At 45.3% G+C, this 20,808-nt stretch overlaps 1 protein-coding gene and 1 long non-coding RNA gene across 13 annotated transcripts in view; one reads left to right on the plus strand and one right to left on the minus strand.

Moving 5' to 3' along the window:
- Positions 1-20,808, plus strand: part of Dtnb (dystrobrevin beta) — a 201,574-nt gene that overhangs the window by 166,991 nt on the left and 13,775 nt on the right. For 9 of the 12 annotated variants that reach the window (XR_009584951.1, XR_009584948.1, XR_009584956.1 and 6 more), the window contains 2 exons: positions 1,149-1,245; positions 7,393-7,413. Coding sequence is in view for 3 of the 12 variants with exons in the window: in XM_060365205.1 (XP_060221188.1) it covers positions 1,149-1,245; positions 7,393-7,413 (118 nt within the window). In the remaining 9 variants the exon portion in view is untranslated. The remainder of the gene's footprint in view (positions 1-1,148; positions 1,246-7,392; positions 7,414-20,808) is intronic. The other 3 variants (XR_009584952.1, XR_009584957.1, XM_060365208.1) reach the window with 1 other exon arrangement.
- LOC132646702 (uncharacterized) lies at positions 6,823-12,667 on the minus strand. Its single transcript, XR_009584958.1, has 4 exons — positions 12,528-12,667; positions 11,149-11,232; positions 10,490-10,666; positions 6,823-7,388 (listed from the first exon to the last, which is right to left on the minus strand). It is a non-coding gene; the product is annotated as an uncharacterized LOC132646702 (long non-coding RNA).

Consider the following 20,808-nt stretch of genomic DNA (forward strand, 5'->3'; position numbering starts at 1 on the left):
GTTCACTGTCATACTTTGGGGATGGTCACATGTTAAGTGCTTTACTAAGAGAGAGGAAGCAAATGCTGACTCCAGTGGAGGGTAAGCAGCAGCTGTCAGCTTAAGACCCACCTGTGTCACTTCATTGGCTCAGGTACAGGTGTTTCTAGAAAAACAGAAACTGTCATTCTGGAATCTGTTGCAGAACTGCAGTTACTGAAAGTGTCTGGTGACTAGAAGAGTATTGCAGATTCAGTCAGCATAAGCCCAGTCCAGGGATGCCATGCCACACAGAGAAGCAAGAAGCAGGAGTTTAAGTCCAAGGGGAAGTCAGGAGTTCCTTTTAGAAATAGCTCCTGTAACATGAAGCAAGGAGGGATGTTTGATCACTGAGCTAGGCCAGTTATCTGTACATGGGGACACACACAGTACAAAGCCAATCGCAGATGAATTAACAGAAAGACAGAACTTTCAGACTTCCAAGAGAAGATGTAAATGAATTTCTTTAGAATTTTGGAATAGAAAATAATTGCTCAGGCATAGTGGTGCACACCTTTAATCCCAGCACTCAGCAGGCAGGAGGATCTCTGTGAGTTCAAGGCCAGCCTGCTCTACAATGTGAGTCCAGGACAGCCAGGGATTGTTACACAAAGAAACCCTGTCTGAAAAAGAAAAGAGAGAGAGAGAAGGAAGGAACGAACGAAGGAGGAGGGAGAAAGAAGGAAGGAGAGAGAGAATGAGAAAAGAAAGAAAATAATTGTTCAGAGTTACAAACAATGACAGACGCTGGTAGAGTTGCCTACATTGCTCTTGAGAATAGAAGGGCTGAGGATATAGCCCAGTTGGTAGAGTGCTTGCCCAGCACACACAAAACCCTGAATCCCAGCACGGCATAAACCAAGCATGGTGGTGCATGTCTATAATCCTTGGGTGGTGGAGGCAAGATCAAAAGTTCAGGGTTACCCTCAGCTACGTGGAGTTTAAGGGCAGCATGAGATAAAGGAGATCTTTTGTAAAACAAAACAACCTCTATTTATGAAGTGACATACAAAAGGTAGGGTTCATTTATAGGTATTTCATGCCCTTTTGGTTTTGACCTTTATATATGAGTTGAGACTTGCCAGTCACAAGCTTTCATTTCTGATGAGCTGCTACCTCCTCTTGGGCAGGCAGAGGAAAGATGAGCTGGAGCAGAGGATGTCAGCACTGCAGGAGAGTAGGCGGGAGCTGATGGTGCAGCTGGAGGGGCTGATGAAGCTGCTGAAGGTGAGACCCCACCTGTGTGCTCCGTTCCCACTGCGTCTCGCACCAAACAGCTGGGCACTGTTGGGCCTAGGAAGTTTTCAGGCAAATCTGCATAAGGGTAGCCTGACTGGGTTTCAGTCATTGATATTAGCCTAGAGCTTATAGATGCCCTAGCAGGTAAAGGTAATTTCTTTGGCTCTGTGGTCAAGAGCACTGGCTGCTCTTCCAGAAGGCTCACATTGTATTCCTAGCACCCACATGCACCTCACAAATGTTTGTAACTCCAGTGCCAGGGGATCCGACACCCTCTTCTGGCATCATGAGCACCAGGCACACAAGTGGTACACATATAAATGCAAGGAAAACACTCATCCACATAAAAATAAAATATTTACAAGTAAGGATGTTTGTAAAGCAGGTGTTAACTATATAAATGAAAACTGTTTCTCAACTACTTCAGTTTGTTTTATTGTTTGTTTGTTTTTTTCTTTGTTTTGGTTTTTTGTTTTTCGAGACAGGGTTTTCCCGTTTAGCCCCGGCTGTCCTGGAACTCTCTCTGTAGACCAGGCTGGCTTCAAACTAAGAGATCCCATGCCTGCCTCTCTTTTCTGAGTGCTGGGATTAAAGGCATGTGCCACCACTGCCCAGCTAAATGTTTCTTTTAATAAGATGGGTTTTCAAATATTTGGCAAACATTAAGTGTCCTCTTTTTAATAAGTATAGTAGGCAAATTGTATTTGGTTGTTCACAGAGAACCAATGCCAGCATATTTATAGCTATACATGGGGACTTATGGGAAGTGGCTTGCTCCATCATGGAGGCAGAGGAGTCTACAAGGGAGACACGGGAAAGCCAATGGTGTGATCCATGTGTCTAAAGCCCTGAGAACCTGACTGTATTATCCCAGTCCAGAGGGTGGGTTATAAGAAATGGGTGTTGGGTTGTTGACCTAAGTTCTGGAGTCTGAGGGACCGAAGCCAGGGAGCTCCAGTGTAGTAAACACCTCTCCCCCAAAGAGGGAACACACTTGTTTTCCTTGCCTTCTGGTTCTATCCAGTTCCTCTGTGGGCTGGACAATGGCTTTCCCTGCTAGTAAAATCATATCTTCTGTCCTTGGTCTGCTGGTTCCAGTACCAAGCTCTCTTCATTACTCAGGGCCACGCCTGGGAATAGTGCAACCATTCCTGTGGACGTCCCTTAACCTGGTCAGGCGGATATCATAAACCATCTTACTCATCCTGAGTCTCCATAGTAACTTTATTAGAAAAAATAATCAGAAAATCCACTCTAGGTTTAGTGTACAGGGGAAGTGAATAAATCCATATTTTCAGCCGCTTCCGTGTTTGCTGGAAAGTATGTTACAGCCCCTTACCCTCTAGATTAAAGAAAGGTGGTGGCTGGCGTTATGAACCCTCACCTGGGCAGTGTGTTAGCACTGGACAGCAACACTCGGTGGGTGTGTAAGAGATGTGAGCACAGTTGCCCGTGTGTCTGGGTTTAAGGCCCTACCTGTCACGGCTGTACCCCCGCCACATTGCACAGCATGACACAGCAGCCAGAGCACGCTGAAGAGATTAATGTAAATCTGTGAAAGAGAGAACTTATTAAAGTTTTTAAAAAACAAATTTGAGACAATACTTGGCAGATTAGAAGAGCAGCAGGCTAAAGGATAATAGGAGACTCATGTGATCCGCGCAGGCCTGAGGTGACAAGGGTCCTGTGCGCTAACTCAAGAACGCAGTGGCCCAGACGTCTGTGTTCTGAGCCAGCCCCTAGCAATAAGAAAGCCAGTGGGTCCCAGCGACTGGCAGAAGTGTGTTTGCGTTGGAAACTGATGCTTTACTTCTCAAGCTTTTAGTCTTGAGCTGAGGGTTTCTGACCCTAGCTTGGTCCTGGTGTCTGGTTTATTTTACATGCATGGATGTGTTTCTGCATAGACCCTGTTGCAGATTTCCTCTCAGAAGTATTTTGTGTGCAAGTGAGTCTAATTCCAAGAAAACTTTATCCAGGCATCTGGTCGGCCCAGTTCCCTCCAGTTGTCAGATATTCAACCCAGTGGCCCCATCCCCCACTCTAACAGCAGCTGCGTACATAAGCGTTTGTCTTGGGTGATGCCTTGCGCCTTGCACCTTGCGAGGTATTGAAAGCGCCACCCTATGGGACTGGCACACTTGTAGGGCGGGAGATGATGTGGGCATGCCCTGCCCTTGCCTTGTCAACCTCTCTTTCAGGGAGGGGCTCCCAAACGTTAGCCGCACATGGGTGGGGGGGTGCCCAGCTGTGATGTTTTCAGTTTACTTTGCTTGGTTTTTTATGAGACAAGATCTTTCTGTGTACCAAGGCTGCCCTGGAACTCCAGAGGTCTGCCTGCCTCTACCTCTCAAGTTCTGGGATTATTGTGCACCACCATGCCCTCTTCTGGCCCTCTGAGGGCACCTGTATACACATGCACACATATAGATGAACAGGTGCCCACACATACACATAAGTAAAAAATAAATCATAGGCCAGATGTGGTGCTACATGCCTTTAAACCCAGTTCTGGAAGGTGGAGGCTGGGAATCTGTATGAGTTCAAGGCCAACCTGGTCTGCATAGTGAGACCCTATCTCAAAATAATAATAACTATTATATATATGTTAATGATACAAATTATATTATATTTATATATTTGTAAATATGTGTTACGTGTTTATATAGTATAATTATATAATTATAAAGTATATGTTTATATATAAATTATTAATAGGTGTTATTGTATATACATATATTTTTTTAAGTTTCTAAATTTCATATTAAATAGTTGATGAATAATGATTAGACTCAGTCCCTGTCACCAAGGAGTGTCAGCAATCTTCTTGTTTGTTTTTTTCTTTTAATGATATAATGTCATTGGACACTCAGGTACCCACATTTCTGTATATATGTTTCCTTTCTCATTTTTCTTGATTCATCAATATGTTACTAACCTATGTCTCAAATTACCTATTTAATCTATAAATAATTATATGTCAATATTTCTGTTTCTAACTCTTGCTTTCAACACTTTTACTTCATTTTAATTTTTTCTAATACTGCTTTTGCATTGGTTTTTAACAGACTGCCATAGAACTCACCTGTATCTTCAGGCTAGCCTTGAACTCATGATCCTTCTGCCTCAGCTCTCAGAGTTCTGGGATTGCAGACATCAACCATTATGCTTGGGTCAGAATGTCAGTCTCTTTGTAGCAGGGACTATGCTATTACTACTTCCACCGTATGGAAGAGAGTCCATGTTTTTAGGGAACTGGGCTCTTCTAGATTGGTGCCTCATAACTGAGTTGTTATGACCCCCTTTAAGTCAGGCTAGTCCCAGCTCTTCAGTCCATGTTGGCTGACCTTAGCTGACTGAAATGCTGTCAGACCTCATATCCGAGCCTTAGAGGCTTTGTGTGACTAGCTTGTGTGAGTTTCTGTAACCCCAGCCTAGGGAATACTTTGCCTGGATCTCTCAACTACGAGACCTCCTCAGTCTTGAGAACACTGCCCTGTATGTCAGCCCATCCTAGCCTGGCCTGTGTTCCCACAGGTCATAGTGGTGTCATGTTCTGGAGCAACACACACAGCAGAGTGAACATGGTGTGGTCTTGATATATTGTTTCTGAAATTTCCATACTTCCTTGTGTTTATTTTTCTTTCAAGACTGATTTTGAGACAGGCCCGAGCCTCCCAAGTGCCAGGAATACATGCGTGAGCCAACACAACAGCTTCCCTGTTGTGTTAAACTAAAGCTGCGCTTTTCTTCAGCATCGAACCTGAAGGACATGGTAACACTTAGCATTCTCAGCACAGCCGGAATTTCAGCTTGTGAGGACTGCCCCACCCCTCCCAGCCGCTCTCACTCTGTAAACATAGCTGTCCTGGAGCTCACTAGGCATTCACTGTATAGACCAGGCTGGTCTTGAACTCAGCTGAACAAAGATCCTCTCTCTGCCTCCCCAGTGCTAGGATTAAAATCGTGTGCCACCGTGCTCGGCTGATCTCAGTTGCTATTTCAGGAAGTAGTGCCAGTGATTTTTAAATTGCATAATACGTCTCCTCTGGCAGCTTCCTTGCCCAGTGATTGCTGGCTGGAGGTCTGTGTGCCTCAGAGAAGTGTCCTTCCAAGCTGCAGCTTAGTCCCTCCACACTGCAGGTGTGACCGGAAGCCTCTCAGGTGGCCCAGACAGTGCTCAGAGCCTCTGTCTGGCTACTGGGAGCCGGGTAAGTCCTGATGCTGGCAGCTGGCTCTCAGCATAAAGAGCTTCCTCCCTGACTACACTGAGCCTCAAGGGATTTCTCAGTGCTCATTGAGTTTCGAGTCCATATCTGTCTCTCCCTTGCAGGAATGAAAAATATCCTCCACGTTTCCCCCTCTCCTTTGTGCAGTTCCTTTACAGAGCACTCTCCCTCACACCCAGACCTGCAGACACTTCAAGAGCAGGAGCATATATTCATTCCTGTGCCCCTCTTCCTGGATACAGAGGGCCCACTGTACCCAGGGACCCAGCATAGGTAGAGCTACCATGCTGTATATTGATTTATATACTGGGGAACTATGGAGGCTCCCTGACCACAGTTACCATGTGAGGCACAGAAAGAAAAAGCAAAGAGATCAGAGAGACAGTGACCAAGACAAGGGAGACTCAGAAGGTTTATCTTTTTTCAGTTTGTTTTCTTTTGTCTGTCTGTGTTCATAACCTGCTCTGCCTACCCTTACTGTGAGGTTCTGAAAGAGAAGCCTGTCTATGTTTCTAGTGCCTTATGCATGAGAAATACTAAGTAAACCTGTGTTAGAATACTATAGAAGTGAGATTGAGAGTTCTGTTCTCCTTTCCCTCCCTCAAGCTGTCCTCTGTATGGATACAGCATCCTTTTGCCTCTGCCTTCCTAGTGATAGGCTTACAGGCATGGACCACAATGCCTAGCCCTAAAATTTTGTTTTCCTCCTCCTCTTGGGGACTTGTGTTTTATTTTATGTTTTATTGTGACATGGTCTCATGTATTCTGGTCTGGCCTTTAACTGTGTGGCCAAAGACAGCCTTGAACTCCTAATCTTCCTGTGTCAGTCTCTCTAGTGCCAGAATGACAGTCATGAGCTACCCTGCCTGGTTTATGTAGTGCAGGAGATCAAACCAAGAGCCTCGTGGAACTAGGCAAGCACTCTAGCAACTGAGCTATATCCCAGCCCCTAGAATCCTTTTTGGAAAGGCCCCAGGGTTCTGAATCAGTTTCCAGTTCTCTGGGGGAAATGGGCACGCCTAAGTATCCCTGAAGGAAACAGAGCAGCTTGAAAGCTAATGGACCCATGTGGTGTCAGCTTGGTTATGGTGAGGGGAGCCTGGGAAAGAAGAAAAGCACCTGTGGTCAGGTGGCACCATCACATGGGATGCTAAGATCAAGACTCTTTGGGGTGCATTTTGGATCCCCACTCCTACCAGAGCTTTGATTAGCCTAGAACATTAATCTCTGACAAGGTAATACTGATGCTGGTGGTCCGCATTCCAAAACACAGGGACAGCTGCCTGGAGATGGGGACCTAAACATACGTGCATATTGTGAATGGTGAGCTTGAGTGGTAATTGGGATTTTGAGTTGATGTTGAACTTCCTCTTTCAGTTTACTTAAGTGGCTGAGACTAGAGGCTAGTTTTCTTGCTCTGTAAATGAAGAAGTAGAAATTGAACTAAATGGGCTGGAGAGATGGCTTCAAAGGGTAAGAACATTGGTTGTTCTTCCAGAGGTCCTGAGTTCAACTCCCAGCACCCACATGGTGCCTCATAACCATCTATAACGAGATCTGGTGCCCTCTTCTGGCCTGCAGGCACACATGCAGGTGTGTATAAATAAATAAATAAACAAACAAGCAAACATCCTAGAAAAGGGTTTCTGGAAAAAAAAAGAAGAAATTGAACTAAATGGTTTCTAAGGTTCTTTGGAAGTCACCATTGTATTCATTAACCAGTTGGGACTGAGGACTGTCATTTACTGTAACCCCCTGGTACTCTTCTGGTGAATCCGGCCATTGCTTCCAGACCTTTGCTTGGCCAAGTTTACCCAATTCTCCTGTCATTTCTTTACAGTGTTTGTGGTGACGGGCATTAATGTCTTTCTTTTTCTCTTCTGCCTTTTTTCATCTTCAACACCTCTAGGAGGAAGAGCAAAAACAGGCAGTAAGTGGACTTCAGAATTCTCCCCAGCATCTCTCTTTCTCTCTGTTTTTAATTTTTTTATTTTTTTGCATGCTCCTCTGTTCCTTACCTTCCCCTTCCCTCCTTGTATCACGTGATCTCGGAGGAGATGGTTATGGGTAAAACCCTCAGAAGTTTTCCTCCATGATGGTGGGCAGTGGCCTAAGGCTGGGTCCTGTTTACCTAGGGGAGCATGTTCTGACTTTAAACCCAAGCTTGTTTAATTTCTGCTTATTTAATTATGCATGATTAGCCAGGCTACCATTGCATTTTCACGTTCTTTTATTTTCTTCTGGTTTTGTGTCTGGAGTGACCTTAATTGCCTAAAACAGCTTTCTGGGTAGTAGGAGTGACCTCAGCTCCAAATAATATGTTATGAATGAATATGCATGGAAGGGAAGAGCTCTTTGGATGACTGTAGATGTCCTGTGGTCTCCAATAGGCCTTGGCTCCAGCTGCCTTCTTGACTGACTTAGTGGTCTTCCTGCTCTGAGCCTTTGGGAGCTCAGAAAGCAGGTGACTCAGGATGTTTGTCACCTGAGTTTGTTTGTTTTTGAGACAGGGTTTCTCTGTGTAGCTCTGGCTGTCCTGGACTCACAGGCTGACCTCGAACTCACAGAGATCTGCCTGCCTCTGCCTCCCAGAGTGCTGGGAGTACAGGCATGCGCCACCATGCCTGGCTGATGTAGGGTGTTTTGAACAGTATGGTTATTAATTAATTAATGGTCTTTGGGGACAGTTGATGTTTGTTTATGTTTGTTTGTTGATAACTTAAGGGCCTGTCCATGTTAAACCAAATTCAAAAGAGAAATACAAAATGCTAATTTTAAAAAAGGAATATAAGATGTTTAATTTTAAAATTACCCATTTTGGGGGGCTAGAGAAATGGCTGCAGTTAAGAACACTAACTATTCTTCCAGAGGACTCAGGTTCAATGCCTGGCACTCAACACAGTGGCTCATAACTGTCTTTAACTCCAGTCCCAGGGAATCCAGTACCCTCTTCTGGCTGCCAAAGGTATTGCATGCACATGGTATGGTACACATACACGCAGCAAAGCATCTATATGTGTAAAACAAAATGAGAAATGTTTCCACATCTTCAGAAGTGTGGATTTATTGGTGTGTTAGATGTAATATGAGTGTTTCCAGCTAGGAGAGCATTGGTCGTGAGTGGCAGAGGCAAGAATGATGAGAGACTGTGAGAGAAGAAAGCCTGGATAAGTACCCCATGGTCCCGTGGATGCCAGTGTAATAAGTTTGCTTGGTTTGTTCTTGCTTGGTTTGTTTGGCCTGTTCCCCGAATTCATGCAAAGTTTTTGTCTGTCTCTTTAATCAGATAGCATGTCTCTATCAGTAGGTCCATTTACCTCAGCAAAGGAGGAGGATGGAAAACCAAACCCAGATTTTAAACATTTTTACCAGGAAATGTCAGCTTAATCACTTTTATCCCCTTCATTGATCAAAGCAAGGTACATGGCCACACTTGACTTGAAGAGGGTAGGGAAATGTGGCTCCAGCTTGTTTAGAAGTCAGAGAGAAGACAATAGTGACTCCTCCTCGCAGAAGGACAGTGAGTGACTGGGTTGAAGGGAAAAGCAAGGGACCTTAGTCTTTCCTGTCTCTCCTCCCCACATCTCGGACAGCCTCTTCCCTTCACTCGATGTGGCCGGCTGCCAACACAGGTGCCATCGCCCTCAGTTGGGCTGACCACCAGTGCGCCCCTCCTCCTCATCCCTGTCCCCAGAAGCTCCCTGTGGAGCTGACAGCACTTTCTGGGAGTTCCCTCCCAGCGGCCTCCCTCACTACCATGTCCTGCTACCTCTGTGCCTGACAGCCCAGAGGGACCCTCTTCCCTGCCTGAGGAGAGGGCAGATGGCAGCAGAGCTTTGGTGAACATTGCGTTTTCTTCACACGTAATGAAATAACGTAAAACAGTAGTCTATAAAATGGGAATTTTCAGCACTGTGAGGCTAATTTAATTCTGTCCTTGCTGTGCATGGAGAACATGACTGTGATCTTACCACCTGGGAGGAAAGATCAAGAGTTCGAGGTCATCCTAAGTTAAATAACAAGTTCAAGGGCAGCCTGGGCTGTATGAGATGCTGACTCAAAAAATGTTAAGTAAGTAAACAGAGCTAGCCTTGAGCAGACATGATTCAAACACAACATACTTGACCAGTGACCCTTCATTCTGTGTGAGATCACTATCTCTTGAGATGGAAAAAGAAATTTTCCATGTCTAACCGCACAAACACATACCCCTGGTCCTTACAGTCTGATAAAACTGTGTCCATCTAGATGGAAAAAAAAAAAATCCTGCTGTTCCCACAGGAAATCACACTGGATTCACCTAAGGTCAGTTCTAAGGCTCCATGTTGGCTTGAAAGACATTACATAATTCAGTAATTTTTTTTTTATTTGTAAGATGAAAAGATTTCAAGAAGATTGTAAATCTTAGAGCCAAACCTTCTGGAGCCCATTTCATTGTTGAGTGTGATGGCAAAACTTTTAAATGAAGAGTTACTTTGGGTGTTGGGGGTCAGAGAGGCCAGAAGATGTCAGATTCATGAAGATGGAGTTATAGGTTAGTTTTGAGCCATCCAGTGTGGGTCCTCTGGAAGAGCAGCAAATGCTCTTAACTACGAAGCTATCTCTCCAGCCCCTGTGAAGGTTTATTACTAACTACTATTAAGATTCTACTCACGGAACACTTCAGACACCAAATATGCAACTATGTTTTGCATCGAACAGTTTCTATTTCACTACAGACGCCAACTGGTGGTGTGGTTTATGACACTAACTAGGCTTAGCCCCAGACCCCCAGGTCCAGGGCTCATCTCACAAGACTGACCCCGACTGGAGATACCAGCTGTAAGTACTGGGTCTCCAGCTGCCTGCACTTCTGATTTAACTAGAAATGATTTCCTGTTCCTCAGTTTTGATCATTTGCAGTAATGGCTTGCACAACTAAGAGAATCCCTTCTTTGTTGTTCCCAATTTAACACTAAGGCTGTTCTAAAAGATACAAATGAGCGGATAGATAAAGAGGTACATACTGCAGGGTCTGGACGGTCCCTGGTGCAGGAGTTCTTTGCCAGCATTGGTGACACTGGCATGGAGATGTGTTCACTGCACTCTTCGTTCAGGATGGTTAGGTTCTGCTTCACAGGCTCGATTGATTAGTCACTGGCCGTGGGGAATTAACAGCATCTCTGTCTTCATTCCTCAGAAATCTGGAGAGGGCAGCAAGTTCCAATACTTACTCATGCTGGGGGCTTTCTGGCAGACAGTTCCCACCCTGAGCACTGCCGTGGCATACGTACACTCTTATCTTTCTGGTGATTCTAAAGACTCTTAGAAGCTCTTGTGGCTGAACCTAGGACAGAAGACCAACTACATACTTGTTATGTCACAGTATTATAGTTGTTTTGACTTTACAAGAACTTGAGAGTAGTGGATAGTAGTGCTGATAGTTAAAGCTTTTGATGCTGGTTGGGGCAGAGGTACCTCCATCCTTAACATATAGGAGGCCTTGGGTTCCATCGCAAGCACTGAAAAGAAATGAATAGATCTAGAAGCACAGCTTACTGAGGCTACAGCCCTACCTTCAGCCTCACCCACTTTCTCAGTGTGTAGAGTGCCCTTACCTAGCAATACTTCTGTCTGTTTTCCCTCACTACAAAGATTGTAATTCAAGGCAGAATGGCATGCTTACCAGACGGTGTACTCTGTAGTTTAAAAAGCTCATTAGGCTAGATTGGTCGATATAGGGTTAATCATGCCCAGAACCATCTTGAGACTGTAATGAAAAGAAATTAAAGGACCTCGAAAGCTCTCTTCACTGTCCAGTTTCTGACCCAGCCTGCTGCACAGCAGCTACTCAATAAATATTTGCTGAGGGAAAACCACCATTAACCAGAAGACCGCATGAGTTAATCACTGCATTAATTGTGAGGAGCATAACCAGTTCACGTGCCTGTAGCAGCAATTCTCTTCCAACTATTCTCAAGTAATAGGCAGATCCATTCAGGAGACTAAGTTGTGACTCAGAAATCCTCTTTACAACAAGGAATCAGAAAGACAAATTTCATCCCTGTGTGGTGACACACACCTTTAATCCCAGCACTCAGGAGACAGAGGCAGATAAATCTCTATGACACCCAGGATAATATAGAGCTATTCTTTCTGTAGGTAGGAAGATAGATAGATAGATAGATGATAGATAGATAGATAGATAGATAGATAGATGATAGATAGATAGATAGATAGATAGATGGATAGATAGATAGATGGAAAGACAGACAAATTTCAGTGCTTCTAAAAATAGAGGAGTGCCAAGTTCATATATTGATATGATTTACTTGTATTAGTTCTGTCTAAAAATATTATATAAAATAAAATCACCATTTGACATAGATAGTCTATAACTTGCAGTATATCTGTAGTCATTTGTATCATTTGAAAGTAATGTAATTATTGCTGAGTGAAAAACACCAGTGCCAACAATGCAAGGGTGGTGGTGGTATTTATCTGCAAGTTACAAGGCAAAGGTAGCCACGGTGCTGGTGGCCAGTGTTGGCAGTAAATATGTTCACCAGAACACTTGGCCCCAGAGCTGCTACAGTCTGCATCATTCCTATCTGGGAGGATTTCAGATGTTCAGTTCCCTTTGGAGACATCTCACCTATACATCCCCCTCCCCCCAGTGACTCAATACACAAGGTAGTTTCACTTCTGGACCTCATAACGCCAATGAAGTAAGCTGACTGTGACCAGGAGTCCGGCTTTCCCTGAAGGATTTCTATGCTCCTCCTTCTACAGCTGCCCCACCCCCACCCCCGTGTTCCTCACACCATAGCAGAAGCCTGAATCTACTTCCAACACAGCAATTGTTGCTGTTTAGTCACTGGCTCAGTAGTTCTCTGCTACATGTATTAGAGGCAATGAGCTTAGTCTGTTAGAGGATAAAATAAATCAACACAAATTCCATTCTCTGATAGCATGAAAGTAATTTTCCGGTTAGTAGGAGAGTAACTTTTTGGTTGACACAATGCCTTAAATACAGAACTGTAAGCCAGGCCATCACCATCCTACCTTAAATACACTCCAGTTCTCCTAAGTCTGCGAAAGTGTAGCTTTTGGTGAATTGATGTTTGGTACTTCAAGATAATCTCCTACCCTTTACCCTGAGTCCCAGTCTCTACGCACACAGACTGACCTCTGGACCTAGTGTCCTGCAGATGTCTTGTGGAAGTCCCCAGTGTGCTTGTTCATCAGTCTTGCATCTATGCTCACTTCAGGGCCCCAGCAGTTCCTTGTTCTGGTTTTGGTTTCATTTTATAAAAGGAGGAAATATAAATATACTCTCACAGGGCTCCTCGAACATCAGCAAGGAGTTTTCAGTCAGAGTGATTAGAAAGGGGAAATAATTCTTGTTTCTGAGGGGCATATCTGTGTTTTCATCACCCCATGGAAGACAAGCTAAGACAGTTTCTACTGTCTTATTTCCATCCTGTCCTGTATTTGTGCGTTTTCCTCTCCTGACTGTAATGTATATATGATATGAAAACTGTCCCCCATGTAGGAAACTCTACACACACTAGACTAAAAAACTCCCCTCCCCCTCTACAGAAAGAGCATTGGATTCTAGGACTCACTCTCTCCGGAATGCTACCTAATGTCTATCAAACAGCCAAAGAAAAGGCAGAGTGATCTATGGATTCTAGGTTTGGAACCCCAAAATCTGAGAAAATGAAGGTCTCTACCAACAGAACAAGTGTGAACATTGTTTTGGGTTGGGTGTGATCTTGGTTGCCATATTTTTGGTTATATGACTAATCAAGCAGACCTTCTAGATACCTAGAGATGTGCAGTTAAAACTGCAGTGGGGAAGCTGTCCCAACAAGGTAGATTTGGAAGTCTTCAGCACAGAATCAGTGTTGGAAACAGCAGTGGAGAGAGAGTCTGGCAGAGAAAGATTGAGGATTCTCTCGAAAGCCCAGAGAACTTCAAAGAGATAGTCACTAAAACAGGAGACTCTTGGAGTTGACAGAAGGACAGGTTGGGGAGGAGTTAACTCTGCAAAGATTTTCTGTAGCATATTAGAGTAGACTCCTGTGTTGCTTTGTGGTACCGGAGCTCTAACCTGGAACCTCACACATGCTAGGAAAGCACTGTGCTGCCGCTGCCAAGCTGCACCTCCAGCTCCTACATATACCTCTTTTAAAAACATTAAAAGAAATTTTTTAACTTTTTTAAAAAATGTGCTTTGGTTTTTTGCCTGCTTGTATGTCTGTGTGAGAGTGTCAGATTCCCTGGAACTGGAGTTACAAAGAGTTGTGAACCTCCATGTGGGTGCTAAGACTTGAACCTAGATCCTCTAGAAGAGCAGCTAGTGCTCTTAACTGCTGAGCCATCTCTCCAACTCCCAGATACAGGTACCTCTTTAAAAAAAAAAAAAAAAGCTTTATCTTCTCCAACCATCACTGTGCCCCCTCAATAACCTCACCACGGAAGTTAAAGTGGGTAGTGAGTCATATGCGAGTGGACAGCCCTTCTGACTGACAAGGCCTTGACTGTAAAAACCTCACTTCTGTCTGAACAAGTGCATAACCCTTTTTATAAGCATCTAATGTCATAATTCTTTGCTCTTTTGTCATTGACTCCAGTGAGAAAAGTGCTATGCACCAAGAAGGGCATACAGAAATCTAGTTGGTCACTAGTTTCTTTGGTGACTTTGAAACCTACTGGCTCTCACATCGCTGCCTGGGTTCTCAATTTACTTCAGGCCTGCTGAAATAGAGATGTCACTTCACCCACATCACCACCCAGCACTTCTCAATAGCATAATGGCTAAGAGTGGTGTGTAGAGTACTCATCCCCACCAGCCCCGTGAGGCAGATACAGTTATCTCCATTTTGCAGGTGAAGACTCTCAGGCACAGAGGAGCTAAGTTGCTCAAGAGCACACAGCTAGTAAATGGCAGAGCTGAATGGGAGCGCGGGAATCTGGGTCCATCCAATGGCAAGGCCCGGGGTGTAATGACCACATTACATGTAGCAGGCGTGTGAAGAGCAGCAGGTGGTAGTGGTGATGGTGGAGGTGGCTGCTTAGTGATTTTTGCTTTGATTTCCTGTATGTGTGTCTTTGTGTGCCACACGTGTACAGGTGCCCACAGACACTAAGAGAGAAAGTTGTATCCACTGGATCCGGAATTACAGGGGGCTCTTGGGTTCTGAGCACCAAGCTCTGGTCCTCTAGAAGAGCAGCCTGTGCTCTTAACCTCTGAGCCATCTCTTCAGCCCCAAGTGGAGTATTACTGAAAGAGGTGCCGTTCTCCCTCATACAAGTAGGATTTCAGTGTGCCTTGTTGAACTTTAAAGTATCCTTGGGAGGTTTGAGTTTCTGCCTTCTCCCCGACCTAGCTTTCAAATTAGGACCACCTCCTCCCACGTACATGTCTAGTTTTGTTTCTTACTGTGATTTGCGTATTTGGTGTTATCCATAGAGGTTTCTCTTAGTGAGGTTTGTGATCATTTTTCTGGGAATTGGCTTTGAAACCCTACGCTGGGGACCCGGTGGAGAGACCATCTTACATGGGGACAACACACACAGGAGAAGCAGGAGAATTCTAGTCTTACAGTGTGTGAACTTTCTCAACTGAAAGAGTAAATATCAGCTTTCTCCTGTTCTTCGAGTTTATTGTAAGTTATAGTAAATTGTGCTCTGTTCCAGAGATGCAATACACTTTCTTCCTCCCACCAAGGAAAATAAGTAAATACATTCTCTTCTACCCCTTTGAGTCCAGGAGTAAGTTCTAGCTTCTGTGTAACTTAGTGTGACTCATATAAAGAGAAAATCATGATGATTGGGTGCCAAATGTACACTACTACCAACACTGTTGATCCACTTAGAGAACACTAGAAATCCCAGAAGACCCCACAGGCCTCTGCAGTGATTGACTGCTCAGATATGGGTCCTGAGTTTCATATCATGGTGTAGGGACACAGGTGACAGTCCTCGGCAGAGGGACCATATGCAGTCCTGTTGGTGCCTTGTCATTCCATCAGATATGCAATAGATAGATTCATATTCCCAGAGCAGAGGAACATCAAAGTTTCCTCAGTGCTGTATGAGGTGTCTGGAGACCAGGTTTGTCTTTTAAGGTCCTGCCAGCCTGTTCTTGCAAATGGGCGCTTGCTGAGGCGGGATGTTCCTGCTCCCCATCCCTGCTTGAGTTCAACCCAAGCGTAATGTATCCACTGCCTTTTCTATTGCTGCTGGTCCTCTCTCATCCCTGATCTCCTGTGATGTGGCTGCCATGCCCGGTCCTGCCTGCCAGCAGTCCAGTAAGGCAGTTATTTTCCCATCCTGCATCAGGGCTGACTGCAGCGGAGACAGCCCACCAGTCTCTGCACAGTTAGTGGTGCAGCTGCATCTTCCCAGCACCAGCTCCAGCACCAGCGCAGAATGGTGTGTGAGAGCCTTTTACCTACTCTGTGAGGCGAAGTGTTCTGAGCCTGTTCTTTATCCGTTTCTCAGTCTCCATATAGCCGCAGCTGCCTTGCCTAAATTTTAGACGTACAGCTCCTTTCTGCCTGGATTTTGTTTTTGTTTTTCTGACAGGACACCTGACTGGTAACCAGCAGCAAAGAGGCCAGTTTGTTTAATTTAAATACACTGCGGCAAAGCAAAGGTAATCGTCCACACAGGCCATCTGCTGCCTGGCAGGTATCCATGAGTCAGGGAGAGAAATGGAGACTGCAGTAGCCTCCATCCCGTTGCCATGATAACAGCCTGACTGGGAGGGGGTAGGCCTTGCCCTCAACATTGCACTTTTACCACATACCTCTCTAGGCTTGGTTACTTCACTATAATGTGTACCAAGGAGATTACAAACATCTTACCTGTTCCATATGGAAGAGAAGAAAAAGAAGGGCTGTTTATGGAGCCCCTACTGTGTGCCAGGAACCATACTGGGGATGCCTAAAGACAGCCAAAAGCTGTGCCCTGATAGTTTTTACCAAAGACAGCACCCTTTTCTCTCTGCAGCTGGTCCTCTGGCGAGTCTGTCTGCCGCTGTCTGAGTTCTCTTTGCTCTGGGGAGGCATCACTGTCCTCAGCTCACCTTCTCTGGCATTCTCTGTACCTGTTTTGGCTCCAGTGTTTGATCTGTGTTCTAGATAAAGGACTAAGTCATAATCTGCATTCTCCTTTCCTACATTTTTTTTTTATTTGCTGGAAATGAAATTGATTCTTCTATACAAATCACAGTAGGGCTGGCATTGTGCCTCAGTGATAGAAGCCCTAGATTTCACTCCCACCAGAGGGAAGCAGGGAAATCAGTCAGCTTCACTCACGAGAAGTCGTGTTCCTTCTGACCTCGGGACTGTGGTCATATGATCCAGCTAAGGCTTCTCTTAGCCACTCTTTTTATAAACTAGGTGACCTCTGTGGGTCTTAGTCTTTACATGTATAACATGAGGTAGGTCGTAAGCCCCCTGAATACATAAACATAATTTCTGCACACTTTTCTGGAGCCCAATGCAAAAAACTTTCTTGAGTTTTCCATGTTTTTGCTGGTTTGAAAGTGAAAACTGGCAGTCTGGACTGCTGCTCAGCTCAGCATGTGCCTCAAACTCTACATTCCCAGCAGAAGAATTCTAAGGGGCATCTGCATTCAGGGAACCTGAGTCAAGGGACATTTATATGTTTGCTAATTGGTTAGGCAAGTGATTGGCCATGCTGGATGCCAGCCTTAGTTATGGATTGTGTTATAAGTGCTATGTCGGGAACCCCGAAAGTTCTGCAGTGTGGGGAGGCTTCCATCTTCCAAAGGCCAGTGACCCCCCAATCTTGAAGTCATCCCATTAACTCTTTTTTGCTGGGGGGGCTTATTTTACTCTCAATTTCCCCCAGCGACCCCCAGCCACCCACTGTGCTGCTCATTTTAGACTAGTGACTCTTATCGGAGAGACTGGCAGTCCCTGTGGAGAGGGCCTGCCTTGACCGTGCCCATGCTGAGGCAAGGTGCTAGCACACAATACTGCAGTACCGTGGCTGGGTTCTTAGTGTCTGTCTGGCCTCAGCCTGCAAGTAGCTGATCCCAGGCAGGTGAATGAGACTCGGCAGGCTGAGAGGGTTACTCTGCACCATGGGCCCTGCCTCACTGTGCACCAGAGGCTCCAGAGTGTGTTCACATGATCAGAGGCCCTCTTCTCTGTCTTTCAAAGCTAGTCTGTTCCCTGCAGGGAAGCCTGTGACTTGTGCTTCTTGTCAGCCTCACTTCTTCAAGACCTCTGTGCACAGCACCTCTGGTACTGGCTGGAGTGTGAGGAAGGTTGCCTATAAGCAGGACACGTCATCAGGTGACCTTGAGACAGAGATGGCTGCAGGGGAGCATGCTTTTCTCCGACAGGGGTTTCTGCTCAGGCGAAGCAACAGCCACTTGGCATTGCGGAGTTGCAGTGATGTGGTGAAGAATATGGCTCGCACGCAGCATTTTTTTATCTGAAAAATACCTCAGATGTCAGCTAGCACCCTCCTGTTTCTAGAAGAGAACGCTGGCCCTGAAAATGGCAGACTGCGTGTGCATAGTTAAGAGAGGGCAAGTTTCTAACTTCTATTTCCAACCTCTTGTCACTGGCCCACTCTGCCTCCCTCTGTACTCATCTGGGAAGAGCTGGTACTTTATCCCTTCTTTGGGTGCGGAGAAGTGTCACAGGAAGCCGGTAATCATGTTCAAAGAGCCAGGGACTGGGTGTTGAAGCAGGCTACTGGACTCAGGGCCCTTGCTGTCTTCTCACATTAGGAAAATGTTTTCTGGTTGCCTTTTCCTGCCCCTCTTCCTCTTTCTCTTCATGGGCCTTTTTTGGGGGCGCCCTCAGCCTGTCATTAGGGCCTCTAGTCTCTCCCTCAAATCCATCTGCCTACTTTGTCAAATTCCAACTGTGAATTCCAACTGGGTAGGTGTGGGGAATAGTTATTTAAAAAAAAACAAAAACACAGGGTTGGAGAGATGTCTCAGTGATTAAGAGCACTAGCTGCTCTTCCAGAGGACCTGAGTTCAATTCCCAGCACCCACATGCAGCTCACAACTGTCTATACCTCAGTTTTAGAGGGTGTGGCACCCTCACACAGACATACATGCAGGCAAATTGCCAATGCACATTACATACATACATACACAGTAAGTTTAGTGCATGGATTATTTATTGCTGTACAGCATCATCCTTTCTGTGGCTTAGAAGAACATGACCAGGTATGGTGGTGTACACCTATAATCCCTCCAGCCCGTCCTATAGCAGGCTGTCTCAGAAAAGCACAAAGGAGAAAAGGGGACGGGGAGGAGAAATAATATCAACCATAGCTCATCCCCTATGGGCCAGGAACCCTGCAGAGGCTCCTACAAGGCTACAGTCAAGGGTCACCCAGTCACCATCTCTCATACCCTGACTTCAAAAGTGCCATCTGTCCCGTTTGTCTGATTCATTAGAAGGAAGTCACTTGTTCAGCCAACATTCCAGAACTGCAATTATTCCAAGATGTGAATGGAGGGTCACTTTGGGCTGTCTGAGGTCTGGCTACCACATTTAGTTAGCTAATTAGAGAATGTCACACAAAGATTTTCCAGCAATGGATAGATTTACTGCTCGCTGGGGATTATTGCCTGCCCTAGCTACTTCCCTACTTTCTGTTACAGAAGGAAGAGTGGGAAACCTGATGAACCTCATCACCACTCGACAAGTACTTACTAAGCATCAACCAGTGCTGAGCACAGTGGTGTAGGGACGGAATGTGAGAAGACACAGAAGAGCGGGGCTTCCGCTCTCAGGAACACATGGTCTCAGCCTTGAGGCTGATGCCTGGGGTCCAGCAGGCATTGTGGGTCAGGAGTCACAGAGAGCAGTAGGGAATTGTGCCCCTAAGAGAAGGCATATCAGGCCTGTTGTCAAGGGAGGGAACCGTCTCTTTAACATAGAGAATGCATCATTGCCAGCACTCTTGTTTTGTTGTTGTTGTTGTGTCTTGTTAGAGCTACAGAGTAATGATGTCTCTTAACATCCCTGGACCAATGACATACCAGCCCTTCTCGGGCAGAGATGGGAGCTCATGCATATCCGTGAGCCACATTGTATCTGACCTGCCCTGGGTTCCAGAGTGCTCATACTCTACCCAAACAATGGTTCAATGGGCCCCTGCCAACTCTACCACACCTTTTTTTTTTTTTTAGATTTATTTTTTTCAATTGTATATGGGTTTCTACCTGCATGTAGGTATGTGCACCAAGTGCTCTTGGTGCCTGAAGAGGTCAGAGGAGGTGGTTCCATCCTCAGGAACTAGAGTTATAGATGACTGTGAGCCACATGTGGATGGTGGGACTTGAACCCTCATCCTCTGGAGTTGCAGCCAGGGCTCTTAACCACTGAGCCATCCCTCCAACTCCTGTTCTAGCACTTTGAATATGCAAATATCAAGTAGCCAAACTTGGTGGCTGCTGGGAGGGAGACAGTCAGTTCTGTTGAGGGATACAGCCCCTGAGAAGCTACCCTGCCCAGGAGATAGTCCAGCCCCACCCCCACGCTTGACGAAGGTCTTGTTTTCAAGCAGGTGAACTGGGAGGGAATAGCGGTGAGATAAGCCGAGGGAAGAATTGGAGGGGAGGGGTTGGGGTAGATTTGATCAAAACACATGATATGCATGTATGAAATACTCATCTTACAAAGGAAAAAATTAGTTGGCCATAACAGGATTCACTTGTAACTGGGAAGAAAGGATTCATACTCTGAAAAAGTAAGGAATGGTTAGTAATTACTGACAAATAAAACTGAGTGTTTCACAAAATTAAAAAAAGTCACATTATATTAATCCAAGCTAGTAGACTTTGGGGGTCATTTCTGCATTGGTGGCAGTGAACATTTGTGCATTTTAGGTGAGCTTTTCATGTCTCTCAGGGCGTGCTCGGAGTGGACTGTGCTGGGTTATGTTCAGTATTCTGAGAAGATCCTGGCAGCTTCTCAGGGTCAGCAGCAGTAGAAGGTTTCGGGTTCCCTATACCTCTGATAGGTCTTTTCAGCTGCCCCTGTTTTTGAGCAGTGTGTTGCATTGTGCATACTGTGTTCCTCCCTTGGGACTTGGCATGTGCCTAATTTTGCCACTCAAACACCTTCTTTGAGGAAATATGTGCTCAGATTTCACCCGTTTTCTCGTTGGATTTGTCAGGTTACTGAGTTAGGAGAACTCTTTGTATGTTCCAGGCATTGTTCTGCTTCAGATATAATTTGTGGATGTTTTGCTTCAATCTTTGCCTTCCTCCTGGCTCATATCCAATGTAAAGTTACTATTTTTAACTGTGAAAAATCAGTGGCTTTTAAAA

This window comes from Meriones unguiculatus, chromosome 1 (assembly GCF_030254825.1).
Source record: "Meriones unguiculatus strain TT.TT164.6M chromosome 1, Bangor_MerUng_6.1, whole genome shotgun sequence".
Lineage (NCBI taxonomy): Eukaryota > Metazoa > Chordata > Mammalia > Rodentia > Muridae > Meriones > Meriones unguiculatus.